We start from the raw sequence: 11,200 nt of genomic DNA on the forward strand, positions 1-11,200 counted from the left end.
TAAAGATGGTGCGTCTAGAAGGAGGTACAGGAGATAAGGGGGGGAAATAAGGGGAGGGCGAAGAGTATTTGCAAACCATCTGTTGAAAAATGGCAGGCTGCAAAAACATCAGCTGCGAGCTTGGAAGAAAATTGTTTCTCCTACTCACTGGTGGGTTGGAGCTATTTGGATTACAGTTAGGCCAGCCGAATGCAAAAGCACTTATCTGCTGTCAAAAATAGGCCCTACAGCTACAGTTTTTTTCCGCTTTGAAAGCCAACGCATGGAGACCTGTTTTAATGTCTTGGACGTTATTATTACGTTACCGAAGGCTCCGGTACGTGCGAGCCGACGCCTGCTAAATTCTGAATGGAGTTGCAGCATTATTGCCCATTTCTATGTTGCAATTTGGACCGAAGGATGGCGGTGTTGGACGAAGGACACAAACCATGTACTTGAGTTAAAATAGAGATACACGAGGTAAAATATAACTCCAGTAAAAATGCTCTCTTTAAACTTTCACTTGAGTAAAAGTACAAAAGTATTTTGCCTTCAAATGTACTTAAGTATCCAAAGTACTATGATTTATTATGGGTATAAATGCTCTTTATGTGAAAAGACTCGAATGTGACTCTCAGCGCACTGATCTATTTATAGAATGATATTAATGAGTCAAAAAATTGATATCTATTCAAATAATCCGCCCAAAACCTTACTTTTAACTACTTTCGCACAAACAAGGTCACGGAGGTTGTGCCGAGTTCGAGTCTGGAGTTTCTTCCATCATTTATTCCTCTCTAAAGGTTCTGCTTGCTGTTGAACTGATGTTGAACTGTATGTTGGTGATCAGTAGATACACCGAGCACCAATCAAAACAAGTTTTAAACAGAGCGAGCGCTCGACCCTGATTGGCGAATCGCTGAAAGTTTGACCAGTTAAGTTTTTATCCTCATAAATACAAAGGAACAACTGATTTCGAAAAACATCGATGAGTAAAAAGTACAATATCAAATGTAGCGAAGCGAAATGAAAAGTCTCGGCAAATGCAAATACTTCAGTAAAGTACATTTACTTTGTTACTGTTCATCACTGTATGTCCAGTACTGTTACCCCAATGAAATTTGACTTAAGTACATATTACCGGGCTGAAAATCTACTCAAGAAAAAATGAGCTCATTAAAAAAAATAAATCTTTTACAATTTTTTTTTTTATTTTATATAACAGCAGGGGGTGGGGATTCTAGTGTACTTCTAAAAGGACAAGAAGATAAAAAATAACTTTTCAAATCAAGGTTCCACCTTTACAAAATAAAGTGCAATCAAATAAATAAATAAGCAATACACACTGCAAAAATTTATCATCTACTCAAGACTTACAATCTTATTTCTAGCTAATCAAAAAATAAATGTATCTAAAAATAAAATACTTTGCAAAAGCAGATTGTGTAAGATTATTATGATTGCTTTAAAATGTGTTTTTAAAAACTGAAAATTGAGCTTAATTACCACCGGAGTCATAGTTCGAGGCCTTGTATTTTAAAGACTTTATTTTAATTCAATTCATTTTTATTTGTTTAGCCCTTTTAACAATGAACATTGTCTTAAAGCAGCTTTACACAGATAATGTGGTGATTAAAGGTGAATATGTTCTTTATAAGTTTATTTTAGCTGTAAAAACTGGTTTTAAGGTTCCCCAGTAGAAAATGCTCAAAAATCATACTTAGGACTTGTTTTACAACTTAAAAAAAAAGAAAAAAAGAGTCAATATCATTTCACCACACTCTTTCCAAACATTAACCAGGATGGTTATAATTTTTTGAAAGTTTATTCTTTATACAAAGCGCTTATTGCTTTTTCAAAGTCGTTCTTGTAGTTTGATTTCAGTTTCTCATGTTGAAAATCTTCTGTTTTCCGTAATGACAAAAAATACATTCAAAAATGTTTTATGGTGCAATAAGTATTTTGAGAAGTAATGATTAAGCTTTACAGTGGAACACATTGCATGTGCGTGATCTTGATTTTATTAGTAATATTGTTACTAGTTTAAACGCTTAGGCTCATTTTAAGACAGAATATATAATTAATAAAAGAGGAATTTTTTGTTTAGTAGCGTTGGCTTTCAGATCTTTTTTTACACAAATTAAGAAATGCAAAAATAAAAATTTTTAATAATTTTAATGCTTATTTTATGACATTTTGTACTTTTCTAAACCCTATATGTTTTCTTCTTTCAAGTGCCATTAAACTACTGTACCTTTGCCTTGTTTCTAGTCTTTATCTTCTAAAATTATGCATTTATTTCTAGACACTTATTTTTTGCAGCGCAGTTAATGAATTAAGTCTAATGTGAGTTATAAATTTTTGCTGCAGCAAAAAAAAAAAAATCTCCTTTTTATATTGTCATTAATGAGAATGAAAGAACTCGCAAATGCAGATTCAGCAGTTAGACTAAAAACATCTTTCTTTTGAGAGTTTAGCACATTTGTTCTCCGCCCATCAAACAATCAGTGCAGTAGTTTCTGGGGCATGACCCCCTCCTGCAATATATTATTATTATTATTATTATTTTTTTTTTTACTACGCGTTTTGGAGATAAGGTGAGGGAGGCGAGATTGAGATGGTTTGGACATGTGCAGAGGAGGGACATGGGGTATATCAGTAGGAGAATGCTGAGGATGGAGAACCAGGAAGGAGGAAAAGAGGAAGGAAAAGAAGGAGGTTTATGGATGTGGTGAGGGAAGACATGCAGGTAGTTGGGTTGAAAGAGGCAGATGTAAAAGACAGGTGGGAATGGAGACGGATGATTCGATGTGGCGCCCCCTAATTGGGGAAGAATTTATTTATTTTTACTCAGTAACGGATATGATTTCAAATATAGCTAAGTATAATATTTCAAACAAAAAAGTACATAAGTAAAATAAAAAACATTTGTGAAAAAGTACACAAAATAATTATTATAGTAATAATTTTTTCCGCCTCTGCCGACCAATATGATGCAAGAGCACAGAAAACAGGATCTAAGCGAGATTATCAAAAAAAGAAAAGCAAATTCCACTAGAAGTGAGCAGGGAAAACGAGCGAGTGAGTAGGATGTAAATGAGACGATTTAAATGCAAAACCCGGCAGGCGAGACTTCTCGGTTTGAGGTTGACCCTGTTTTTTTTCAGGTCTCTCAATGGGCTGTTAGATACGAGGCTAGGAGGCAACATGCAAGCCAAGAATTGTTAGCATTGGCCAAAATCTCTACAATGCGTGCTTAGGGGGGTAAAAAAGAAAAAAGTATTTGCTGTAATAGACTTCATTTGGTCAAATTACCTACATTTCAAGAATCACATCAGCATATTAAAAGAAAACAATACAAGTTTAAGCAGTGGTTCCTGATTCGAAACCACAGAAGGTGTGAAAAAAAAGCACTCAAAAATGATTTGAACTGGCCATTATTCCGACTAAAATATAGCATATTTATCTAGATAAGCTTTTAAAAGCGTCAAGGGTTTCAAAGTGAGCATCCTCTATAGCAATTATACCATTAAGGTCACGTTAAACTCAGTTATATCGAATCTAATCACAGTTTTTCATCAACTATTTTGTCTGTATGATGTTGAAAACCCAGCCAAATGATTAAAGTATTAAAATTCTCTCTCTTTTTTTTTTGGGCATCAACTAAAATCTGCAAATGTGTTCATCCAAAGAGACCGGCTTTTCTGATTCGTTAAATCGCTACATATTCGCGAAAAAATTGGCCACAATCAAATGATTGCTCGAGGTTAGAGCAGTCACACATCCACACCTTTGTTAGCATACATCAGTAATGCAATCAAGCCTGTGATTACAGTCATTTTCAACTCAAGCACGTGTCTGCCTGCTAACATCGAGCACACAAGCGCTCGCATACACACACACACACACACACACACACACACACACACACACACACACACACACACACCTGTTTTGTTATCTCAGAAAAATTACATAGACTTTTAGCTTTAGAAATAGAAAAATACAGGGCCTGTAAAAAGTAGGGAGAAACAGTCTTTTTTTTCATTTTCAGGACACAAGGAACATGCGTATGTCTCTCAAAAACCATAGAACACTACTTGTTTTCAAACTTTTGACATTTGACCCCCAACCCTGAAATCAATATACAGATGTATCTACACAAAGAAGTCAACTAATGTGCAGAATTTGCATAGTCAAATTCAGCGATTTTTATTGGTGCATCGCCATAAAAGTCGCATCCAGTTAAAAAAGTTTGCATTGGATAGAAGTTGGCATTTGTAACATATTTGACATCAAATTTCCTAATCACTTATTATCTATTTTACCAATTAGCCCTACTTTTATTATTTAGAAGGTGATATTTTAGATCAATTTCTCCTCGCTAATCTGTTTCTCGAGCGCGTTCTCTCAGCAACGCTGCTGCTCCGTTTAAAAAAATGACGTATCACGACACTATGGAGACCGAGGCGTGTCCTGAGAGTCACATAGAATACAGATTAACATGGCAGAGGTAGAGCTGTAACTTCCTGAGGACACAAAATGAAATGAACGTCTGGTTTTTATTTCATCTTTTTTTTTTTTTTCTCTCACTACAAAGGCGTGTTTGTGAAAGGGCCACGCGTTAGTCAAAAGGTACTTCAGTAAATTCATTTGCTTTCTGTCTGAACCAAAGAAATAAACTTTCTGCACTACTTTCTACAGAGCATCATATTTTTTGCATTGCATCATACTGAATTGAATCGCATTGTGTTTAATCAAATCGAAATCACATCTTTAATGTATTATAGGCTATGCGATGTGAATCACATCCGCCTCAGTTATGTAGATGCAGATCCCTAATCCAGATGTTACCAAAGTCTTGTTTGCATCATTTACTGTCCTTAACTTTACCACCATTCGCATAGGTTGGCCGATGAGCCAGTACTATTTACAGCCTTATTCGTGCTCCCGAATATCTTCAATGGCAAGGTTCAATCTATATGTGTGCAACATGAATTATGAATTAAACAGGAAGGTCATTGTTCTGATGAAATATACTACGCTTTCCTCCAAAGAGACATATACAGTATTTAGTTCAATAGTGCAGAGGCAAGAGTTACTGCTGATGATTGCTGATCATCCTTGATGCTGCTGATCATCCTGCTTTGGATAATTTATCAATTAATAGGCAATGAATGATGCCTGAGTGCCTGATGTAATAATCCCTGCTTTGTAATAATGGGCAAACTGCAAACTGAATGTCTGGAGAGCAAACCCACACTGATTGCATACCTGATGCAGGTTCCTCCATTTCGGCACGGCTGGTGTTGACACACCGATGTATCACAGTTGTGGATGTTTTGTCCGCAAAGAGCGTCTTCCATTACGCGAAGTTCTCTAGAGTTGACCCGAAGCTCTAGGATGCAGCCCACAAAACCAGAGACATTGCCTGTGTTGCTATGGAAGGAAGTTGACGGCACACCACCCAGGAAAGTGGGCCCAAAAACAAGCTAAGAGAATAAAAAAAAAGAATGTAAACATATAGAAGACAATATTTGGAAAAGGAATTGCTAAAAATACCAAGTGTGCCATTGAGTAGAGTCATGTTCTATGAAACCTCCAGGTTGTCCTGTGGTAAGTAAGGAATTTATTTTAATTCAAGACACAGTATTGGTCATTTCGATTGTTTTTAAATTACAGTACTTACAAATAGCCTTACAATCATTGTCATGGGCTTTATGGAAAATATTTGCTAAATAGCTAGCAACGTAGCTAGAAACGTGTACGAATTAACATGAGCAAACAATACCATCGTTGTTCAAAAATACATTGAGTTGCCCTCCATTAGTATTGCCACCTTATTGAATAAATGTGTGCATGATAGTTATTGCCACCCTTTCGGTCAAACAATCTTTTTTGCTGCCTCCCTCTGCCAGGATAACAGCTTGGCAGTCTCTAATGCCTAAAGAAGTTAAAAAAATGCATAGCAAAGCATTTAAAACCATTATCCAATACAGAATCTTTTCACATTTTTAGGTCCACACTGGTAGATGACTTTTCTTTTAGAATGACCAACTTGAAAGACTTTCTGTCCCTAACTTCTGCAAACCTCAAACTGTAATCCTTGATATAGACACAAATCTTCTTCCAGGCTGATTCGCTGATAACCAGGTTGATCTGCTTTGGGATTTGCAATGTCCCAATATTAAAACTGCTAACTATAATTAATATTGTATTGAATTCATAATTTCCGTTGACTGGAACTTCTTAATGATTGCCTTGATAGTGTAAATGGCATTTTTCAATGTTTTTTTTTTCTATGAGTTTTTTACTTCACAGCTACATTACTTGGTGTTACCCATTGGGATGAATGACTAGGGGGATTTGCACCCTCTGTGACACAGGAAGTCATGGTTGATCCATTTCCTGTTTCATGTTAACCAGGTGCATTTTACACATATAAATTCATAGGGGTGCACATTATTGTGTCACATACAAATTAAATATTTGACAAAACTGCAACTGACTGATATCCATGAGAGCAGTTTTTTTGTGATTTATTTTAAACAAAAGGCAAAAAAAATAGACAAATTTTTCACATTGCTTATATTATCAAGGGGCACTGTATATAACAAATCCTTTGTACAGTCAATTATATAAATAATCAAGTATGTGCACACCAAATAACTAATAAAGACTCATTTTGAAGGAATTATTACTACGGTAGAGGCACTTTTACTGAAGCCAGTGTGTATTGTATATTTCCATCCACTCAGGAAACGACAGATCAAATCTAATCAAGTTTCACTGGTCATATACACAACATTTACGGCATTTGGGCAGACACCCTTATCCAGAGCAACTTACATTTATCTCATTCCTACAACTTAGTAGCTGTAGGGCTAAGGCCTTCAATCATATATCGTAGGGGATTCACTCAGTGATTCATTATCACTATAGGTTAAAGAGGTACAGGGCTTTTGATTCGGTGCACATCTGTACAGAATGCAATCCTTTTTACTATTAAACTTGAAAACATACACAACAATGCCAAGGGTATGAAAAAGAAACTGAAGTTAGCGCAGTGTCACTGTGGCACTCACTCCGTACCGGAAATAAGAATTTCAGTGTGCCGTAAAACTCAAACACTTCCACACACATCTGTATTACCGAATGGGGTCTAACAAATGTAAACCAATTAATTGAATCTTTCCATTTATTGAATTTTATTTAATTAATTGAATTGGTTTTAATTAAATTAAAATTTAAACCAATTTACTTAACTAATATAATAAAAAATGTATTGTATTAATTTCAGTTATTCTATTTTATAAAAAAAAATCATGAAATGTTATTTTCTATATTATTTAACAAGCAGTCATTTTATTTGATAAGCCTGCACAGTATATGCATTGTACTTTGACAATAAAAACATTTTATTCTTGTGCTAAATAAATAAAACAACAAACAAGTAAATACATATATGTAAAAAAAAAAAAAAAAAAAAAAAAAAAAAAAAAAGGTATAAAGTAATGTATTAATTGTAATTGAATAATTGGTGTTTAAACAAGGATTAAAAAATTACTACAAATCTAATTGTTGAATAAAAGAATTCGTGATCATTTTAAAATAGAACATTTTTGTTAATAGAAAAAAATAAATGTCTATTGTTACTACTAGACACCAGAAATTTAAAGGAAGCCCTCGATCACAGAGTGTAAAGTACATTTCCATATCACTGATTTCTCACCGAAGTGTATTTTCCACTTCAAAAATCACCTGATAACATGCAGGAACTGCAAGACCACATTCCCGAAAGAAGCGAAGCTCTTCTGGAACCTGAAGCGACTTGATCATATAAGTTAAAATAAAAACAGAGGTGTTTCCATATATTTTTCCACCTGTGCTGTTATCTGAAGGCATGCAGAAGTTGAATCATTTGCTGAGCACAGACATTTCGGCTGTTGTGCTGAAAATTTGTACTCAGTGGAAAGCAATATCCTTACTTAATTAAATAAGCATACAATTCAACAGGTACAGACAGCTGAGTCAGCACCAAGCTGCTCACAATTTCATCATCAGAACAAAAGAAAGAAAGAAAGAAACAATCCAGGCAGTGCAGCACCAATATTTGTTCATTCTAAATATAAAGAAAGAACTGATAAGTTTAGCTCTTGTTTTGGTGATGAAATACTGGGGAAATAATAATAATAAGAATAAAAAAACCAGACTGTGCATTATTATTGTAAAAAGTATATATTGATGTTAGTGGTGAAGTATTTCATTGTACTTTGCTGCTGAACCCCTGACCAGATGATGAGGTCTATAAAAGCAGTAATTCTGGCTGTAACACTTGAGAGAGTAAAGAAACGGTATTTCGATTCCACTGTACGACTGCATATATGGTGGAATTGACAAAAACCTCAAACCTTGTAACTCATACAGTTATGTGTATATGTAATCATTTCTTTAAAAAAAAAAAAGAAATCACAGGGACCTATATGGCAGATGATCTGCTTATTAACTGTTGTTCAGTTATTTTACCAGAACTAGTTTGTGTAACTTCTTGCTATTATCTTTCCCTGCATATCGTCACTACGACTCTCATTTAATGTAATGTCTTTACAATGTCTTTAAACGTGTACATATGTCCCGAAAACAGTACAGCCTTTAACATTGTTTTTGTACATCACACACTGATATGTAACTTCATGGTCTCTTTCATTAAGGAGGTCCAAAGATGCGCCCTGTATGTCAATTAACTTTGGATATCTTGCATGCACATCTTCTTGTCTGTGTGATTGATATCCCCAGGCCTGTGGTGAAGATATTAGAACAAAAACGAGGTGGTATAGTGCATCCAGTAAGCTTTCACAGCACTTCACTTTTCCCACATTTTGTTGTTACAGCCTTATTCCAAAATGAATTTAATTCATTATCTTCCTTAAAATTCTACAAACAATACCCCATAATGACAACATAAAAGAAGTTTGTTTGAAATCTTTGCAAATGTATTAGAAATAAAAAATGATTGAAATCACATGTACATACTGTAAGTATTCAGTCTTTGCCATGACACTCAAACTCGAGCTCAGGTGCATCCTGTTTCCACCGATCATCCTTGAGATGTTTCTACAACATGTTTGGAGTCCAACTGTGGTAAATTCGGTTGATGGGACATGATTTGGAAAGGCACACACCTGTCTATATGAGGGCCCACAGTTAACAGTGCATGTAGGAGCACAAACCAAGCCATGAAGTCCAAGGAATTGTCTGTAGACCTACGAGACAGGAGTGTATCGAGGCACAGAGATGGGGAAGGGGACAGAACACAGTGTACACAGTGGCCACCATCATCCGTAAATGAAAGAAGTTTGGAACCACCAGGACTCTTTCTCATCCCTAACTGAGTGAATGGGCGGGGGTGGATGGACCATAGTCAGGGAGAGGACCAAGAATCCGAAGGTCACTCTGAAAGGGGAAAACTTTCCAGAAGAACAACCATCTCTGTAGCACTCCACCAATCAGGACTGTATGGTAAGTGGCCAGATGGAAGCCACTCCTCAATAAAAGGCACATGACAGCCCACCTGGAGTTTGCTTAAAGGAACAAAGATTGAACTCTTTGGCCTGAATGCCAAGCATCATGTCTGAAGGAAACCAGGCACCTGGCCAATACCATCCCCACAGTGAAGCATGGTGGTGGCAGCATCGTGCTGTGGGGATGTTTTTCAGGGCAGGAACTGGGAGACTAGTTAGGATTGAGGGAAAGATGAATGCAGCAATGTACAGTGACATCCTTGATGAAAACCTACTTCAGAGCGCTCTGGACCTTAGACTGGGGCAACGGTTTATCTTCCAATATATATGGTATGGTCTGACCACTGACAAGCAGACCTTCTGCTTCTGCAACCATTAAAGCAATGCAGCAGCACTCATGAGTCTGTTTTTTGAAGCAGCTTCTGCACCTGACGGATAGCACGAGGAATCAAATCCTTTGATGGACCCTTGCGAGGTCTCTTCCGGGTGGAACCCGTCTTGGAAAACCTCTGTATTTCCCTGAACACTGTACTTACACTGTAATTATCTTCTAATAGCCCACGCCATTTTTGTGGAGAGCAACAATTCTAAATCTCAAATCAGAGTCTTTACCATGAGGTCCATGTTGAACATCCAGTGGTCAGTTTGAGAGAATTGAACTCAAAGCACCAGATTTTAACTGCTCTCATACAAGATACACACATTTGTATGATTCTGTCAAGCAGACAAAAACATGAACATGATGACGAGGACGTGTGGATTTGCACAAAGACACGACGTACAACTATTATAACTGAGGGTGTACTCACTTTTGTTGCCAGTTATTTAGACAATAATGGCTGTACAGTAAAACCCTATTGTACGAGTAACTAATAGTAAGAGCAAATGAAGATACAAGAGACCTTGCTAAAGTAAATAGAATTACCAATGAAACCAAGAAGGAAATAGTGGAAATGTACGAGTGTGGTGTGCGTCTCACACTCGCAATCAACCACTAGCACATGGCTATGTGTTAAATTATGTTTACCGTACGGTAATTTGCGGTGTATTTGTTTGTTAAAATAAGCTACAAATACTTTTTAAGTGCAGAAATAAGCGATCGAATGAGGTCTCGGAACAGATTCAATCGACTTTACATTAATTGTTATGTGTAAAATTAGTTTGACCGTACAAACAAATGGACCGACATGCAATTTTCACGAAAAAAATTATGCTCATCCAAAGGGGTTTTACTGTATGTTGAGTAATTTATAGCGGACAGTAAATATGTACTGCTATACAAGCTGCACAATGACTACTCTAAAATATATCTATACTATTGCCCATTGAGATGATAAACTCAAATGGTGGCTAATATGTCAGGGGTGTACTTACTTTTGTAAGATATGTATATATACATGGAGTGCTATTATTGGAAAGGAATCTGACAGTAACTAGGCTTCACATCGTTAATTCTTTTTCTCTAATATCACACCCAGTCATGTCTTATATATCGATTACTCTATTTTAGGCTTTGTGATTATATTTATTCTGTTTCAAAATTAAGTGTTGGTTCTCATTTGGCAAACACAAGCTGCATGGGTTCCTGGTCCAGATCACCAATAAGCAAAGAACCAAGGCTGCAGTAGAAATCCTGTACACACTGTATTACTATGATTTACACTAATGTGTCCATGCTTTATAATTCATAATAAATACTT

At 36.1% G+C, this 11,200-nt stretch overlaps 1 protein-coding gene across 2 annotated transcripts in view; it reads right to left on the bottom strand.

Moving 5' to 3' along the window:
* Positions 1-11,200, bottom strand: part of eys (eyes shut homolog) — a 307,099-nt gene that overhangs the window by 45,301 nt on the left and 250,598 nt on the right. For both annotated transcript variants that reach the window (XM_083532265.1, XM_083532266.1), the window contains one exon: positions 5,254-5,471. In XM_083532265.1, the coding sequence (XP_083388391.1) occupies positions 5,254-5,471 (218 nt within the window). The remainder of the gene's footprint in view (positions 1-5,253; positions 5,472-11,200) is intronic.

This window comes from Silurus aristotelis (genome assembly GCF_946808225.1).
Source record: "Silurus aristotelis genome assembly, chromosome: 27".
Lineage (NCBI taxonomy): Eukaryota > Metazoa > Chordata > Actinopteri > Siluriformes > Siluridae > Silurus > Silurus aristotelis.